We start from the raw sequence: 19,206 nt of genomic DNA, 5'->3' as shown, positions 1-19,206 counted from the left end.
CAGGCAAAATTTTCACTTTTCAAAAAATGTTCATCTAGCTGTAACTATTCGAAAAGTGCATTAAATATTCTTAAATTTTTCTTGTAAGTTCATCAACTAGTTGTGTATCAGTGGCCTAAATTTGGGAAAGATCGGGCTATTCTTCACGAAGTTATAAAGATTCTTGAAAAGGTAAAATTATTCGAATGAGTGTAATCAGTTTCGTACCTTTTAATTCCGCCCTATGTTGCTTATCCTTTGACAAATACGCGTATTTCGACTACCACTTGTAACCTTCCTCAGTGTCAGTTAGAGTGGATAACTGACACTGAGGGAGATTAGAAGTGGTAGTCGAAATACGCGTATCTGTCAAAGGATAAGCAACATAGGGCGGAATTAAAAGGTACGAAATTGATTACACTCATTCGAAGAGGGTATTCTGCTTAGAGGGTTCAAAAAGTCGGTACAAGATCAAAGGTAATATTATCCGACAGCCAACTTTGAGCTACTATATCTCCGGATTCAATGAACCGATTGCAATGAAATTTTAATCATACATGACTTATATAATCAACTCTGGAAAACATTTGACTCAACTTAACATTTTCAACAAGAGAAAAAGTTATAGCGATTTTATTTTTTTCATGAATTTTTAGCAAATTGGCCAATTTTTAATATGTATTCCATTACTTTTTCAATTTGTTGGCGGCTATGTTGTTACTTTCCTTCAAAACGCATTTACATATAAGTCAATTAGAGGGAAATAACATGAACTATAATTTGCATCTTGAATTTTAAAATGATGTTGAAGTTTTGGATAATTTGGTGTTTTATTAGAAAATCTAATCGTTATAATTTTCTTCCATGTTAAGAATTTTGAGTTAAGTCAACGGTTTTTCATAGCTCGTTAAATAAGTCATAAATGGTTAAAATTTCATTGCACTCGGTTCATTGAGTTCGGAGATATAACAGCTCAAAGTTGGCAATCAAATAATTTTACCTTTTTCAAGAATCTTTATAACTTCGTGGAGAGTAGCTCGATCTTTCCCAAATTTGGACCACTGATACACAACTAGTTGATGAACTTAAAGTAAAAATTTGAGAATCTTTAATGCACTTTTCGAAGAGTTACAGCTAGTTGAACATTTTTTGAAAAGTGAAAATTTTGCCTGTCCCGATCATTTTGTCTATCCCCTGTGTTTTAGCCCACTACCATGGAATACCTATGACCTCGAACTGCCTGATGTCGGACGTGGCTCTCATAGGTCAACGGAGCTCAGATATGCAGAGTAAGCTCGATGATCTTGTCGATCGATCCTCAGAAGCACGGCTTACCGTTAATGTCAATAAGACTAAATCGTTGGATGTACACACGGTCATCCCTTTCAATTTTAAGGTAGCTGGATAAGCAGTAGGGAATGTTAAAAGCTGTCAACTAGGCTGTCAATATCTTGGTAGCCAAATAGCGGCTGATGGTGGCACCAAGATCGCCATAGGGCTGCTATTGCAAGTTTATGAAATGTATGGGAATATAATTAGATCAGTCGACGCACCAATATCCGAATTTTTAACGCGAACGTGAGTGGAGAACACTCAACGACTGCAAGTCTTCAGTAATAGAGGCCTGAGGTATATAATTTGTGCAAGATGGCTTCGTAACGGGTTCTCCAAAGTGGAGCTCCTTCTTCGATATATATGACGTAGAGGGAGAACCCAGTCTACCCAACAAGCAATGATAGCTGATTAACAGCTTATTCTGCCATATTTTTTTTTAAATCATGCTTAAGAGCGGCTTATTCATCTGTGTTGCAGCAACAATGTTTGTTGAGTAGGCGATCATTCTGCAGCATGGGACTCGGAAGAATGTGAAACGTTACAAACGAGAGCATAAGCAGCTGACCCTTCCATTTCGCGCGAAGAAATGTGCCGCATGGAAGAAATGAAGTGTGGAGAAATGGAACTTCTGGTAAATTTTCAAGACATTAAACATTGCCTCTGAACATATTGTTTTCCAACCCGAGCAGAGGGGAATATCAAATTAATAACTACGAAATCACAAAACCTGTTTTTATATCTTGTTTTGTTATTATTGAATTATCAAGGCATTACGTTTCCATAACATGTTTCGTTGGACAATCTTATTTTGTTATGACCAAGCAATTGGTATGCAGCCCTTAAATAACATTTCAATATTACATTCTGTTGTGGAACAAGTTTGGTTATTATTGTATTATTGAGAGTGCACAAATACTTTATGGTATTGCTATCTAAACTAAAACAAATTTTGAAACAAAACCTACGTCATTCTACAACGTTATTTACAGCATTTTAGGGAAAGCAACTGCATATTCACTCATCAATTTGTCTTCCTCTTCCATTTATCATTACATCCAAACTGAGACAAAGTGCATGCCCCATATCATTAGCTAGTATTCCGTGGGAAAAAGTTTGCATAATGCACCAGAAAAACTATTTAACGATTTTTTGAAAAGTGCGCAAAGTTAGGCCCTAGGTGCGCAAAGTATGGTACGCTTACGGTATCACATTTGATAAGAGGTGTGGTATATTACGTGACATGGAGGTGCTGTAATGTGTACAAAACAAAGTCCCTGCTGGGCGGCGCGAGGTTTTGCTAAATTTCTGAAATTGACTGAGTTGTAGCTGAAAAGTACCCAAAATACCAGCTACTGCCCAAGTGGCGCAGTAATATCGGCGTTGTTGTGGAGTTAGCGTATTGAAAAGATATGTTCTCTCATGAAACATGCTTCGTAATTACACTGTTGAAAACGCTTTGACATCCACGTGCAGCACAACAGAACATGCGCTCGATGAACAAATTGAGATTTGAATTATGAAAATGCTACGGTCAACCTTGGCTTGGTCAGCCAAAGCAAAATCAAGAAATTGACATTTATGCTTCGTAATGATTACTTTGAAGTCAATACTTTGGGCCTAGGCTGGGCAGATATGCTATTGGTGATTTGATGGTGCATGAAGAAGAAGAAGAAGAACGATGGTGTTTTGAAAAATCCTATCCCTACCACACAGGAGAAGATTTTAAAATGCCTCTATAAAATCTAAAACAAAATCTAATTAAAAACGGTTTGATGTACGGTGTAAGACTTTGGACAGACTACATATTGAACGTATAAATTTAAATTTAACATTTTTTTCTTGGTAAGGTACTTAATTTGTACCAATCACCAATTGGGTTTTCAAATTAAGAATAATATATTGATTTTTTGATTTTATTCGAAAGAGCACCTTTTTTTAAGCCAGTATGATTTTTTTCAGATTCTTAAAACTTTATTTTGATACCTAAATTAAATTACAAAAAGATTTTTTGAAATCACCTTTTGACAGCTGGGCAACTGCTTGACAGCTCCGCCCAGTACGAAATGCGACGGGGGGTGATTCGACAAATCGCTCCCATACAAACTTTAAATCGATTTTTCAATAGGTTCCCGGGCACCAAAGTTCATGAAAATTTGGATGTCGGCTCAGTTTGGCATGTAGATTGTGAATATGGAATTATCTCAACACCACTAAAGAAGCCAATTGCAGCTGGTCTATGGAAAATTGTACGTGTATGGCAATTCGGGTTTTTTCTTAACTCACGATGACCAGATCGGTTCAGTCGGATTTGTTGTTGATGGAAAAAATAAATCTGGATCACATGAGATCAATATTGTTAAAATCGGAGAAAATTCATCGCAGATATAACCATTACATAGTTTACCTTCTTTATTTTATTGTCTGCTGTTTCATATTATGAAGTAAAAAATAAAGGCATTGCAACTTCTAGAAATTTCATCAGACTCTTCCGTATTTTTTATTTTATTCATTGCTATAATTTGAGTTTTGGGTAAATATAGCATCATAGCTATTGATATGTTTATCTTTGTGTTAATTTCCTTCTTTCAATATCCCAGTCCCGTTACGGTGCCAAATTCCTATCACTTTTCTACGATTCCCAATTCTTATAGGTTAAGTAAAATTTTACCTTCAAAAAGTGATACATCTGCAAATGAGTTTTTTTTTTATCTCAAAATTGAGTAAACTTAGTTGAATTTATATGTCATTTTAACAGTACTGCTATTCTAACCTCTAATTATAACTTCAAAAAGTACCGAACAGACTATGTATTACGAAGTAATGAATGTTAGTGAGAGTGGAGATAGCAAATATGGTACCTACTAAATAATTCTAATCAATAAAAATGTCAACTATACAGACAATTCTGCTCAATGATGATTGCATTTGTCTATTATAACTTTTTTCTTTCGATCTATTATTATTCGATCATATATTGTTTGACATTATGTCATAAATATCTTACTAAAAATAATCTAAAACAGAATAAAACTAAACAGCTTCTGCAGAAGTAATCATATCGGCATATGATATAATTACCTTTTACGTTCGCTCACGTAGGTACATGTATAATCGCCGTTCTCACAACGCGAACAAAACAAAAAATTAAAAAAAATCATCTCCGTCTGGAGAAAATCTTTGTCACCGCCAAAATGCACCCCATGACGAAGCTCAATCATAAATAGTCGACTAGCAACTTTTTCGTCGTTCTCTTTGTTCCGAAACAGCCGACGACGGGCCATGCGAACGCCACCACTGTTATTAGTGTTACAGTGCACATGTCTGCGCACCGCGATAGCGCTGTTGGTAAGAGAGAGAGGTTCATTGTTTGATCTTGCATTCAAATCTCTGTCTATTTTTGTCCTGCGACAGGCAAACATGAAATGGGGGAATGGAGAAACTGGCAATACGTAGAACCAGTAAAGCTTCTATCGTCCCTCACTGCAAGTGCTGTGATAGCCTCATTGGTAAAGGCGACTGAAAATTTACGATAGCAGGATTGGAGGTTCAAATCTCGTCCATGTTTGTAAGTTTTATAATGAATTCGAAATTTTTTTATGTGACCTGTTATTTTCTAAAAATAGAATAACACACTTAAAATAATTACCCAAAAATGAGTAAAAAAGTTAGTTTTTACCCTAATTTTGCTTTCGAACAATAACTCTTTAATATCAAAATTTGTTATTGAAATATTTCCCAAATTCACTGTTATTAAGTTGTTATTGCCACTAACAAAACATGTTATTAAATTGATTTTTCAGGAACAAATTTTTGTTATGTGACTTGTTATTTTGCCGCTTATGACAGCCAAGTTTATAACTCAATATGTTATGTTAATAACATGAAAATTACTAATTCCGTTATGCAGTTATTTTGCCAAAATAACGCATTTTGTTATGCTGTTGTTTTTCTCTTCTGCTCGGGAAATAACTCTAGCAAGTGTTGTGGGCTTCGTGGCCGTGCGGTTAGCGGCGGCAGTCATCCAGGCGTATTGTAAGCCTCGGAGTGTGGGTTTGATTCCCGCTCCAGTCGGTGGAAACTTTTCGTCAAACGAAAAAATCACTACTAAGCCACAGGATGTTCTGCGTGTTGTCCGTTGTCTAATGTAAGTAATGCGTTTAGTCTGTGCAGACTCTGGCTGAAGACGGTGTGAATTGTCTTTTTAAAATTGTCTTTTTAAAATGGTCTTTTAATTGTAGTTATTAAGCCCTCAATGACTACAGAACTGACTTTAGTGACTTAGCACATGGAGTGAGGGTTCGATTCCCGCTCCAGTCGGAAGAAACTTTTCGTCAAATGAAAAATTCTCCATTGGTCCACTGGGTGTTCCTTGTTGTCCGTTGCCTTAGTGGTTTTTCAGTGTGTACAACCTCTGGTTGAAGACGGTGTAGTGTATTTTACAAAACCATTAGTGACATCAGACCAGATGAAAATCTTATATTATTTTTCTACTTCTTGGCGTAAGCCTACTTCCCAGATTTTTTAAAAGTGCTTTATATTGTACCTTTCCAAAGACGGTTGTACCATTCAATTTGATTAGTATGGGTTCCAATGGGAATAGAAGAAAAGATCACTAAGAGAAATTAGAACGTGCTAGATGATTTTCTATGCGTTGATGACTGTAACAATAAAAAAATTACCTTGTTCGTAGACCGATTTCTTGTTTTTAAGAAGTTTTTCAGCAGACCCAGATTTTTTCGAATTTTTACGTTTCAGCAAATTTTGGCAGCTCGTTCTGGATAGTGCATTTTCAACAGATGAGTCCAGGTGCAATGGATATTTGCGTTCCCTAAACTATATTGAAAAGTCATGATTGTTTTATATGCATATTATCATAGAATTTGTCCTTCACGTATAACTTACTAATTTAACATTTGGATCATCCTGATTCAGGTACAGTTTCGAAATATCGATGTCTAAATCTAGTCTAGCTCCTTCCTTACAGTCAATGAAAAGCACCAATGAATTCTGGCTAAATAATATAGCCAATGAACGTATAGTAGTTGTTTCATTCATTCCAGGAATTTCGAGATACTTTGAATATGTGTTGGCATTTGAGTTAATATCCACAGTAACTGAAATAAAGGATGAGAATTTAGTTATGTTGTTTTAATCCGTCTATTGGCAGAATATACCTCTTTTCCCTTTTCGATCTAAATAGAATGAAAATTTGTTCTTGGCTGTTGGAAAATCGATCATGAACAGTGCTTCTATAGATAAACGGAATTTTCTTCGAGGCCTAAAGGTATACAATAAAAAATGTTATTTGATAAGTATCATTTGAGGGAGTTAGAAGCAAAGGGGAGTAAGTGACAGAACCCCGATTTCGAGTAAATGAGGCTCGAAGTTTTCCATCAAATTGTAATCCCATACAAAATGTATGCAGTTTCAAAATCAACCTTATTTTCTATAATCTAATAAAAATCCTGAAATGCTTGAAATCTGAAGAAGCATTTGGTATACTAATAGTTTTGCATATACATAGGATTCCTTGTAAAATTTGCAGTAAATATGATCTGTTGAACAGTTTTCACAACGTTGTAACGTCACGCTATTGATTCCCATTTTGAACACACTTTTCAAATTTTACATGGAATCCTAATATGCAAAAATATTTGAGGTTCACCGTCGTATTTACGAATTGTAGTGGAAAATCTGATTAAACATGCGTCAAAACGACGGAACGTCACGGTAGAATGTGTCTGTAATGCTTACCGTATATGCCTGAGAGAAATGATGAAATCATGTTTTATGTGGGTTTCTAGTTCGTTTGAGGCAACTTGAAAGAAATAACAACGTTAGGAGAAAATTTGTTTACTGATATTTATCATTTTTATTGATGTTTTTCGGTGAGCCAAAGAAAACAAGGCTTTCATTTGTGTGACTTTTTGGCCTACTCTTTACTTTCAGCCATACTCAGAGCAGAGAGTAGGTCGAGACGTCACACAATGAAACAGAAATTTTCAATAATAGTTAAAAAGAGAAGTTTATTATTACAAAAATACTTACCTGGATCAAGGGATAGAGAAACCCCCTCATTAGAGAACCATGCTATACAAAATAACAGTAAAAGTTTCCTCATTGTTGTTTGATAACTGAAATAAAAAAAAAGCAAAATAGCGTTATATTATGTGACAATATAAATATTATTGTCTTCCTATACAGTTACATGGAAAAGTGATTTGTTGATATCTTCGTCATCTATGATTAAATTTAAATTCTTTATGGCTCATTTCAAAGATAGTTAATTAAATTTACGTTTTATGTTTTTAATTTAACGTATTCAACGATTTTTATATATAAAAATGTTATGTAAAGTTAACACATTTCACCAACTTTCCAAAAATGGGGCAATTTTACATTAAGTTTTAGTATGTAAAGTTTAACAAATATGTGTGATTCAATGTCTATGCAGTAAGTACCATTCATTATGTTTTAAATAAGCCAAGAAGAATTAAAATTGAATGAAAGATGACAAAGATATCAACAAATCACTTTTCCATGTTTTACGATAGTGACCCCAAACTTTTGGCCGATACACCATTTTGAGGGGTGACCCCAAACTTTTGGCTGATGACATCAAGGGTTAATATACTTAATTGCTTTTTTTTCTAGATTTTTTAGCTAAGTTCAGTAAAATTCAGTTGAAAGCTAATAGAAAATAGGTTATATTACCGCTGTCATCTTAAAATTTGGTCGACCTAATTACCAGCGACACTGCCGTAAGTTTATTTCCATTTTTTAGAAAATTGGGCAACTTCAGCTTCAGTTTACACACAAATATTTTTGAAAAAGTTTCACTTAAAGCATGTTCAAAGTTACTTTGACTTATCGTCTTTTGAATGAAACATAGGGTTTTGAAATCGGACGCAAATTGGCAGAGATATGGGCCTTTGACGGTGTTGGCGCGAGTTTCTTCGGGATTAGGGAAACACATACTGAAAGCAGCGTATTTCACGGCAGCTTCAATGCTATATTAAATAGAATTCATTTTTAGTATTTTACACTTCATTTTTCTTATAAATAACTTACATGATAGTTTCTTAATCTCTAACGAACTGTCTCACTCGACGCACAACTTAACACTAAATATTCTAATTAATTAATTCCTATTGGACAATACAGTTGCCAGTTTCACTCCAAATACACGCGATACCGTCGCAACATTCTCCCCCCCCCCCCGTGAAACTGGTAACTAACTATCTCATCACTTTTCGAATCTATATACATTTCAATTCTTGCATTAAATTTCCTCAATAACATCTCTCTGTACCGCTGTGCGATGCAGACGGTGTGGTAGTCTTTACAAAGCAGCTCCACCGGGGTCAAAAACAATACATTCAGAAACAGCGTTGCGTTCAACACTGACGACGACGACGAGGGCCTTCTCCACTAGTGCACATTCTAATCGTACCGTACCGACCGTCGATTGTTTCGCTTTCGGTTTTGTTTCTATCTCTGTTGAATCAGAAGATAGGCGCACACTGCGTGCTGATTGATTCTGATTGGAACTGTTGGTCGTCGTCGTCGATATGAAGAGGACCGTGTGCGGGATGCCTTTGTTGCTATGATTTACAGCTGAAACCGGCTCGGAAAGTTGCGTTCGCGGAGCAACGAAATTTGGTTGGGATGTCGTCATTGTGATTGGATTGGCGCAAGCAAACTTTAATTGGGTTTGGTCGTTGCACGAATCGGACCTTCCTGTTGTCGATTGGGCTCGGACACCTTTCCCACTATTTTTACACATTAGTGCCTTTTTCTTTGCTTCGAAATCCAATTCAATTTTCTCCATCGCATCAGAGAACTTTTTATCCATCTCCGCAAGCTCGCGCTCAAAATCCAGTGCCATGCGCCGTTCTTCATCCTCGCACTGTTTGCGCCAAAGCGCTTTCTGGATTTCCAACTCTTCGAGCTGCTGTTATAGGATATCCAGTCGGGTAGCCATACCGACCTCTTTGTTTTGATGAGATATCATCATTGAAGTTTGTTGGCGCGAGTTTCTTCTGGATCAATGAAACACATATCGAGAGCAGCGTTTGTTTACGGCAGCTTCAATGCTATACATATTAATAGAAGTTCATTTTAATTATTTACATTGAGTTTACCTTAAAACTAACTTACATGATAGTTTCTTAATCGCTAACGAACTCTGATCAGTGCTGGAAGAACTCCCAACATATCTACCGCAACATTCTTAAAGATTTCTGTCTCCGTACTATTTACGTTCTTATCTACACACAACCTAATGTTAGGATTATTCCGTAGCCTTTTGACTATAGATTCTAAGGAAAACCAAAACCACTAGCAGACTCAAAACCTCAACAAACAACAATTCTGAATCGACTGTTTACAACTAGGCTACCTAATATCTTTTGCCTGCCTTCGGGGTTGGCGGCAATTGTTATTACGTATGCCGAATGAGATGGACAGTGATACGCTGTGATACAATAATGATGCTCAATTCAAGAGGCTGTTTCGGTGAACAAACTCTTTCACTCGACGCACAACTTAACACTAAATCTCCTTACAATTCTAACGTATTCAATTAATTCCTATTGGATAGAACAGTTGCCAGTTTCACCTAAATACATATACCGTCGCAACAGACGGGGTGACCCCAAACTTTTGATCGGGAGTGTGTGTGATAAATCAAAACATTTTGCTTCGATAGGTGTTGCGTCAACAGTCATTGAAAATACCGTCGCGCTCGTATCTCGAGTATCCGACTAGATAGAAAAAAAAAACTTGTCTTTAGCAAAGTTGATCAGCAGGACATCAAAAGCTATCTGATAGTGAACAATTTGGTTCTAGGTTTTTTTTTTGCTATGGCGCTGCGAGTCAAAGAAATTCTTTAATTCTGTTTCTCAACAGCTAGACTACAAATAATAATTTCGTCTTCGGCAAAGTTGATCAGGACATCAAGAGCTATTCGATAGTGAACTAGTTGGTTCTAGGTTTATCCGCTAGTAAGTCCTCAAATGTCTAAGCTTCTGCACCTCGAGAATCAGACTGCATAGAAAAATTTCGTCTTCACAAGGTCAATCAGGACATTAACGCTATCCGAATTACACTGCAAAAGTTTCTGAAAATTACACCCGACGTAAACAAATTTGACATATAAATTTCTATTTTATCTCACTGAAGTTTACATTAAACAATTTCTTGTATGTAATGTTGAATGTAAGCTTCATACTGAGAGCAAGCTGTAAATATAAAAACTGATAGAAAAATGTATGCGATATAACGAGGTCATTTTGCTACCTTTTTTTAAACTTTGTAGTTGGTTACGGTGGATCCTATCTAGTGGATGGTTATCCGCTAGGAAGCGCTAGTAAGTTATAGAAAATTCTAGATTAGTAAGTTTTACTAATACCGTGGAAAGTGAAGCATGTTGCACCGTCTTCCATTCTCCTCCTTCCCATGCTTGTTCAGGAGAGATGATATCCGATGATGAACTGATTGGTATTATGTTTGCCCGTTAGGCGGCTGTAATGGTTCATAAAAAACGAACTTGTGCATCTCGAGAATAGAAAGGATTTGGCCTATTTAACCCTCTAATGGATACCTGGGGTCCATTGGACCCCAGAGCCACTTTGAAGTGGTCGCAAAAAAGTTTGGATTGACACATCGGTCCCGTTTTCACAGTACCTTCAAACTACACCACGATGAGTTATTTGTGCAAAAATAACAAATATTTCATGGCGTACTATAGATTATTTTTTATGTCAAAGTTGAATCGGGCGATTTTGGTCCCCTGGGGTCCATTGGACCCCACGACACGAATGATTATATCTTGTGATATAGCCGAGGCGGTAAACGCACGGGTATTCAGCATGACCATGCTGAGGGTGACGGGTTCGATTCCCGGTCGGTCCAGGATCTTTTCGTAAAGGAAATTTCCTTGACTTCCTTGGGCATAGAGTATCTTCGTGCCTGCCACACGATATACACATGCAAAATGGTCATTGGCAGAGGAAGCTCTCAGTTAAAAACTGTGGAAGTGCTCATTGAACACTAAGCTGAGAAGCAGGCTTTGTCCCAGTGAGAGGACGTTACGCCAAGAAGAGGAGAGGAAGAGGAGGCGATCTTGTGATCGTCACTTCCTAGAATAATGCTGTCTTCGACAAAATTGTTCAATAGACCAAGGGCAATCTTGTGACGAACAAATTGAATTGGAATTAGCCCAGTAGGTGGCGCTATTGTTTATTCAAATTATGGATTGAAAGTTAAATTTAGCTTGAATATCTTGAGATTCGGAATGTATAGAAAGTTTGTGTCTTCGGCAAAAGTGTTCAATACATCAAGGGTTATTTGGTGATGAAAATTATTTTAAAGTTTTTCTGCAAAATGGCGCTAATTAGTTCGTATATGCCCAGCATCCTAGATTACCGAGTGGCAAGCGTCCTCAAATAAGTACGCTTCTTTTGAAGTGAATATCTTGAGAATAACACAATATAATTACATTCTGTTCACAATACCAATACTTCCAATTTCGTGGATAATTTACTTTAGAATTGACTCACCCGGATACCTCCAGGAATTCCTCCCAAAATTTCTGAAGGAACTCCTACCAGGATTCTTCCAGAAATTAATACAGGGATTCTTTCAGTAATTCTTCCCGAGGTTCCTCTACGATTCCATCTGGGAAATCCACTCAAAAGCCCTCCGGAAATGACTCCCAAAACTACATCAGGAATTCCACCAGGGATTCAACTAGGAATTCGTAAAAGGATTCTTCCACAAATGCTTTCCGAGATTTGTCTCCGAATTGCTCCCGGGTTTTCTCCAGAATTTCCTCCCGGGTTTCCTGCATGAGTTTTTCTAGGAAATCCACTTGAAATTCCTCCTGGGATTTCTTCAGGAATTCCTCCGGGGGTTGCTTCAGGAATTCCTCCTGGGATTTCTCCAGGAGTTCTTACCGGTATTTCTCAACGAATTTCTTCCGGGATTCCTCCAAGAATTCTTCCTGGCATTCCTCCAGGAATTCCTCTCAAGATTCTTTCAGGAATTTCTCCCGGGATTCTCCAGAAATTTCTCCCGGGATTCCTCTAGGAGTTGCTCTCGAGATTCCCCTAGGAATTTCTTCCAGGATTCCTCCAGGAACTCCTCACGGGATTCCTCCAGGAATTTCTCTTCAGGAGTTCCTCCCGGTTACGGGAAGGAAACGTTGAAATTTACATTCCATTTTATTCGATTTTTCATGAAAATATATTTTGTATCACAGAGAACAGACATCCAAGCCTATAGAAAATTGTCTCGAAAGCTGTGCAAGGATTCAATTTTTTTAGCGTTGACAACACTAGCGTCACCTATGCGGCAAGTTGGCAAGGTGCTACAATTAGTGGTGAGTACGCATATCTAAATAAGTTTTATATTCTCCACCGACAACAGCGTGATTATGCTACGAGCCATGTATTATGTATGGGAAAATAGGGGGAGAAGGGGGGTGTCAAAAATCGTCAAAAAAATGCTACGCCATTTATGGATGGCCCCTAACCAAGCGATCTATCAATTCGTTTAGCCAAACGAGATTTACGGAACGACAACGACTGTGGGTTGTGTGACGTCATTTTCTATTAGTACACACTAAATTCACTATAAAACACTCTAAAATTGCGTAATTCAACTATTTCTCCCCAAGCCTGTAGATTCTATAGTGTCTATATTCGGTAGGTCCATGTCCTGCCAAATAACAGCTGTAGACACCATCTCTATAAATAATAAGCATCCCGCACCAGCGTCTCCCAATAGGAGAGTTCGTATCAAATGACTCATCAACTGAAAATTTTTGACCTACCCAACAACTAAGACACCATTTTTTCTAAGAAATCAGGATCCTGAGATATGAGATATTATGAGATGAAAAATTTGCATGCTATCTAGCACTGCCTAGTGGTGGAATATCGAATCAAACGGTTAATAATCTGTAAGTTCTTGACCAACCAAACAACTTTGCCGAAGACATCAACTATATAAGTAATCAGGAACCTGAGATATATGAGATTTAAATTTTAATAGTGTTACGTCTGTTTGTCTCTGATTTCTATTGGGTTTATTCAAATATTACGAAACGCAAAATTTGACAACTTAAGGGCTCCTCCCTTCTCCGTGCAACAACTTTTGTATGGAATATTTTGAATGAAACGTAACACAGCGCTAGACCACCTCCCACTCCTTTGCGTTACGTAATATTTGAATGACCCCTTTTGACCCGCTGGACATATATGTCAACTCGTCTACTGCAGTGCGATTTACCATATTGTTTCAGTACGTCTTGTCCTTGTCCGCTTGTTTAGGTACGTTATATCCTGTAGATCGGGGGCATTTTTCAATGCTCACTAGCACCACCTAGCGGAAACTTTCCGAACTAAATTGTTCATCACTAGATAGGCCTTGACTTTCCTAACATCTTTGCTGAAAACATCACCCTTTCAAAAAGTAAGGATCATGAGATACGCGAGAATATATGTTGGGGTCCAATGGACCACAGGGTCCCAAAACGGACCTTCATTTAAGGTATCCTCTTGAGGGTTAACCACAGCTTTGTGAGCCGTGAAATACGATCACGCATCATCAGTGGAAATTATCGCTATTGTGAGCCCCTGAAAAGGCTGAGATAGATGAGAATGAGATTGCATGACGCTAATAAGATGACCCTTCATTCTTTGCCGGGCGTTCGTGCGAGACAGTCGAAATTTCTCGGTCGTCCGGTTTGTCTCTCGATACTTTCCAGTTCGGTGGCTATTTTTCGGCGTGCTTGTGTTTCAAGTGATCACATTTCAAGTGATTATCCCTAGTGGGACGTGTGCGGTTGGCTAGGCTACAATATTTACCGCAAAAGTTTGTTTAATTCGAGTGAAATTCAAGTTTTCATCGTAAAACGTGGCGCATTGTCCGATTATCGTGCGCAGCACCCCCCGCACACCGCGCCGCTCGCGCGTCCATGATCGGCTTCTTCCAGTGCGTACCCAAGCTCATCGTCGTCGACAGCAGCAGCCCACCGAGAGAAGAGCAGAGAGCAGTCTTGTTAGCGATCACAATCTTTGACACCTTTTTCGGCTGCCTTTGTCTCCAACATTCGCAACACAAGCGATCAAACTACTGTCCGGAACAAAAATGTCGAATGAATGCGCTTGACCACGATTGCGTCTTCGGGAGATGGTTTGGTTTTTGTTATTCCTGTCTTTCCCATGAAGAGAGCTGTTTTGTATAAATGTATGTGTCGTAATCGATTTATCACACACGCATAAACTAATATTATACCAATCTTAATCAAAATTGGCTGAAATCTTGCGAAAAGCTGGAATTTCACAAATGTCACCGTGTCAGACGACGATGATTTGATCCACTTTTTTGTTTATTGATCTTCGTTCAGCCGCTCGTGTTGTGTGTAAGAGGTAGCGGTCGCGCTCGAATGAAACAAAGCAAGCTGACACCCGACCGCGGCAACAAACCGAAGGTAGTGAAAAGTGTCGAATGTTTACAAGCCTTGCAGAGAGCGATCTACCGCCGCACACCAACGAAGGGCGGTCAGCAGCAGCTCGCCTCCTCCCAGTGCGGGCGATCCGATCGCTTGGACCTGTCGTCGTCGAGCCTGTGGCTAAACAGAGTGCACAAAGATAAATACATAAAGTTACCCCTCGTTGTTTCCCCCTCTCCACTGACTCTTTGATTAGATTTACCTGTTTTTTGTGATTTATGAAGAAACTATGCTACTGTTACGCATTTATTTTCTTCCTTCAAACATTTATTTTATTTTTTTTTTTTATTTTTTTTCAAATGCTTAAAATCAAAAATATAGATATGCATAACCGCTGCTCCAAGATGTTTTTGGAAACTAGGTTCACAAAATTGATCCGAATTTCCCGAACATCTCCAGGAATCATTATCATATATTTCCCATGATAACATCTGTTCTTGACGAACATGATGCAGATGGGTTCAATTGTTTTCAGAATATAATCGTATAATCAGCAGAGATGGAAACACTCTCATCGTGAATCAACTCGCGAGTGTAAAACCAACAAACGGTTTACTCACGGTGCCGAGAGTAAGCCGTGTGTGAGTTTATTCGCACCCGCTTGCTTCACGAGTATGAAGCAAAACAAAAACACTCATGAATTTTTATTCGCGAAGAACAAGTGGAGATGCAAGAATTGTATTTTAGTGCGGTTTTAATAGCAAAACAAGTAATTAACCATCAGGTAGTAGTGTTTTGTGCTTTATTGTTTCTGAAGAGTAAATTTGTCGGCCGTGTAAATTCGTTTTTTCACAAAATTAAAAAATGTTCAGAGCTGCTTCGCGAATCAATCACGAGTGCGACCAGCTTCGTTAGCTCGCGAGTGAAGGAAGTGCGAATATATTCTGGCTTCTATTGTTCACGAGTAGGATAGCTTTGCGTTTGTGTCTGCTCAGCTGCATTCCTCACTGTTTTCCATCACTGATAATCAGCAGATCAGCATAATCATCGACAAAAGTGATTGAATTATTGAACTATCAATGATATGACATTTTTGTTGATCCACAAATATCGTTTTATTTATTCTGAAACACTTTATCTTTTGTATTGTTAAGAAACGGTCTTAGTTTTTCTATTGAACCAAATACAAACTCTCAAAAGCTTTAAGAGAAACTCACGCACACCAAAACTAACAAGCAACATCTTTTTATCTAATTGTTGAATACATGTTTCTAGAGATGAATTTGCTGCAATCAAGTATTAAAACTAATTGCTCAAAATAGTCGTTCTTGGGAAATACACTTCAATACTGAACAATACTATTGTTTATTTTTTTTAAATTTCCGATGAAAGGGCAACATTTTTTTTGCATTTATGAATTAATTGGCAAAACAGTTTAATGGTTTTATAATGATAGCTCATACTGATGAAAAAAATCACACAAAATCTGTAAATCCATTCTAAACATAGTTCCAGTGCCCAACAATTATGAAGTTAAGGATTTTGATTTGTTCTCAAGTCCAAATTTAGATTAAGAAATAATGTGGATACCTTAAGGAACCCAATTACAACTAGTCTAGGATAAGTGCATTTTACATTGTTCCGTAGAACCAAATATATGTATATAGTGCTTAGTGATTATTGGAGGGCCCCTCAATCGGAGGGCCCGGGGCACCTGCCCCCTTTGCCCCCCCTTAAATCCGGGCCTGCCCGTGGTGGTAGTTAGCTGCCACAATGGGCGATGATGATGATGGCGGGGGTACGTCGTACCGCATCAACGAAGCTTTGTTATTGGCATCAGATTGCTCGAGCCAACAAGGCGATATAAATGCTAACCCCTGTGTCTCCCTTCACCCTGGTGCTTCTCCAATGGACACCAACAGTGAATCTGTTTAGACGTCCCCCGCCTCAAGGCCTACCCTCCCGACTTTGGCGGGCCATATGTTGTTTTCTTCCGACCCAAAGGCAAACGTTTGAACACCGTTCAAATCAGCAAGGATCTGACTAAGCGGTATTCTTCCGTTGTCTCCATTGACATGGTCGGTACAGCTAAGCTTCGGGTGACAGTTGGAGACCGAAAACAGGGTAATGAGATTGTGGCCTGTGAGTTGTTTACACTTGAGTACTACGTGTACCTACCAAGCGCGTCGATTGAGATTTCGGGGAAGGTCGCCGAAGGATCTTTGACCAGCGAAACGATCATGCAAGGCTGTGGTCGTTTCCATAACCCTTCTCTACCTCCTGTCCAGATACGGGATTGCTGGCAACTGCATTCGGTCTCCTAGGAGAAGGAGAAGAAGGTTTACACACCTTCTGATGAATTTTGTGTGACCTTCTCCGGATCTGCATCACCAGATCTGCTGGTGATTGGCAAACTTCGGCTACCTGTGAGGCTGTATGTACCGAAGGTAATGAACTGCACCAATTGCAAGCAGCTGGGCCACACCGCCCAATACTGCTGCAACAAACCTCGCTGTGCAACATGCGGCGAGAGGCTTGTGGACGGTGCGTGTAAAACGCCGCCCAAGTGTGTTTATTGTGGTAGCGACCGTCCACATGATCTGATTGCTTGCCCAACGTACATACAGCAGAAAAAACATCAAAAACGCTCGTTGCAGCAGCGCTCGTTGAATCGCGTAACATCTACTCGTCTTTATCTCTCGATGATCAAGGCTCTGACTCTGAGGTCTGGGACGGGGTTCCCTTTGTTTTCAAGGGTAAAACGAGGAAACGGATGAGGCTCCAGAGACTCACCAAAAATTCTCAGAATCTGCCTAGCAGTGACCCCCAACCCACCGTGACAAATTCTAGAAAGGCGCCAAACGTTCACCTCCTGGTTTCAAAATCCAAGATGAACGAGACTTCGCTCCCGGGAACATTAAAAATCCCAGATGTTCCAATTTTTCGACTTCTCAGCCAGAGGGACAGCATTCGGAGAACCAGGAACAAACTCTTGGTGCTCCGATGTTTACGCTTTCTGGCATCGTAGACATCGTCCCTAACTTCTTTAATGCTTCTGACTCAGCGAAGAGCATTGTCAAAGCACTTCTTCTTTGTGTCTCCTCTTTTGAAGTAGTTGGCTTCTAAAATGCCCCTCCTTGCGACAATCGTATCTTTTGATGGCTAATTTAACCACCGAGGTCAAAGATACGAGTTCTGTGCTACACTGGAACTGTCGTAGCAAAGGGTATGCGGTATACCGAAATGTTTCGCCAATGACACCTCGAAACGAAATTCCGCGGAATTCCACGGAATTCAACAAGGCGAAATTTATCATTTTAAATTTCGTTTCGTTTCGTCAAATTCTAAAAATTTCGCCTCCAAAAGATACATTCTGACGAAATAAAACGGAATTCCGCGAAATTGCTCATAAATTTCGGAAAAAAAAGTATAGTACAAAATGTCAAGCGTTCAGCAATCTTGCACATCTAAAGTTACTTAAAGTATTTCGAGTATACGCTATGTCTTGGACGAGCTATCAAATCAATGTAATTGCTGAATAGCTATGCTATGAACTAAAAAAATCCCCTATAATATAATGAGAGGACTTCTAAAATATGATTGAATTAATATTTTTGTTGTCAACATCTTAAACATTTTTGGATTCTGGAGACAACGACGGATTTGAGTTTCGTATAGGAATTTTTGAGAGAATTGTAGTCGGAAAGCATGAAAAGTGCATTCCTGCAGAAATTTCATGACGAAATAATGTCAAAATAATTGATATTCTTCTGAGAATATGTTATATTAACTAGAAGCAATTTCCAGTAAAGTTTTTCCAAACAAAATGTTTGGCAAAAAAATTGTTAAAACTAAGTAATGCAATTTGACTTAGTTCATACTGATCTTCAGAAATCGTTGTTCTCTTTTTGATGAGTTCTGCATATATTTCTTTGGACATTCTTTCCACTCCTATTAATGCGTATTACACAATTTTTCGTTTTATTATTTTTTTTATTTTGTAGCGTAAACAAATATCAGAGGGTGAGGGTCTAATGGAGATACATTTCACGCCATCTTCACCCAGAAACTAAGGCTAGGCAAAGTACGACACACAAAACATCCACTGGCCCAGTAGAGAGTTTTTCGATAACCCTTCAGAAAGCACGCCATTGCAAAAAGTACAACACCACCAACAAATCTCGCTCCTCATAGCGTGAGCAGGGTGCAGTTTTAGGATCAATCAGGCGCGCGTTCTGAATGGTTAACGATAGGTGTCCCGAACTTGTGTAGATTTAGAACCCTCACTTTAAGGCTAGCTGACTTGCCTATAGAACCCCCTGTGGAATTGCTCATATAACACAATTACACTGCGGTTTTTACACGGTCCGTCCTAAAAAAACCGCGTTATTTCAAAAACCGTCGTAAAAAAAATCCGCGTTTTTTTTTTCGAA

At 38.5% G+C, this 19,206-nt stretch overlaps 1 protein-coding gene across 3 annotated transcripts in view; it reads right to left on the bottom strand.

Annotated features, from left to right (window-relative positions):
• The window catches only part of LOC109403696 (cartilage oligomeric matrix protein), a 120,001-nt gene that overhangs the window by 75,338 nt on the left and 25,457 nt on the right, over positions 1 to 19,206 (bottom strand). For all 3 annotated transcript variants that reach the window (XM_062851737.1, XM_062851739.1, XM_062851738.1), the window contains exons 2-6: positions 7,363 to 7,448; positions 7,069 to 7,132; positions 6,489 to 6,592; positions 6,217 to 6,428; positions 5,994 to 6,147 (exon numbers count right to left, since the gene is read on the bottom strand). In XM_062851737.1, the coding sequence (XP_062707721.1) occupies positions 5,994 to 6,147; positions 6,217 to 6,428; positions 6,489 to 6,592; positions 7,069 to 7,132; positions 7,363 to 7,435 (607 nt within the window). In that variant the 5' untranslated portion in view covers positions 7,436 to 7,448. The remainder of the gene's footprint in view (positions 1 to 5,993; positions 6,148 to 6,216; positions 6,429 to 6,488; positions 6,593 to 7,068; positions 7,133 to 7,362; positions 7,449 to 19,206) is intronic.

The sequence above is a fragment of the Aedes albopictus genome, chromosome 2 (genome assembly GCF_035046485.1).
Source record: "Aedes albopictus strain Foshan chromosome 2, AalbF5, whole genome shotgun sequence".
In the NCBI taxonomy this organism is placed as follows: domain Eukaryota; kingdom Metazoa; phylum Arthropoda; class Insecta; order Diptera; family Culicidae; genus Aedes; species Aedes albopictus.
This window is presented reverse-complemented; position numbering and strand designations above follow the sequence as displayed.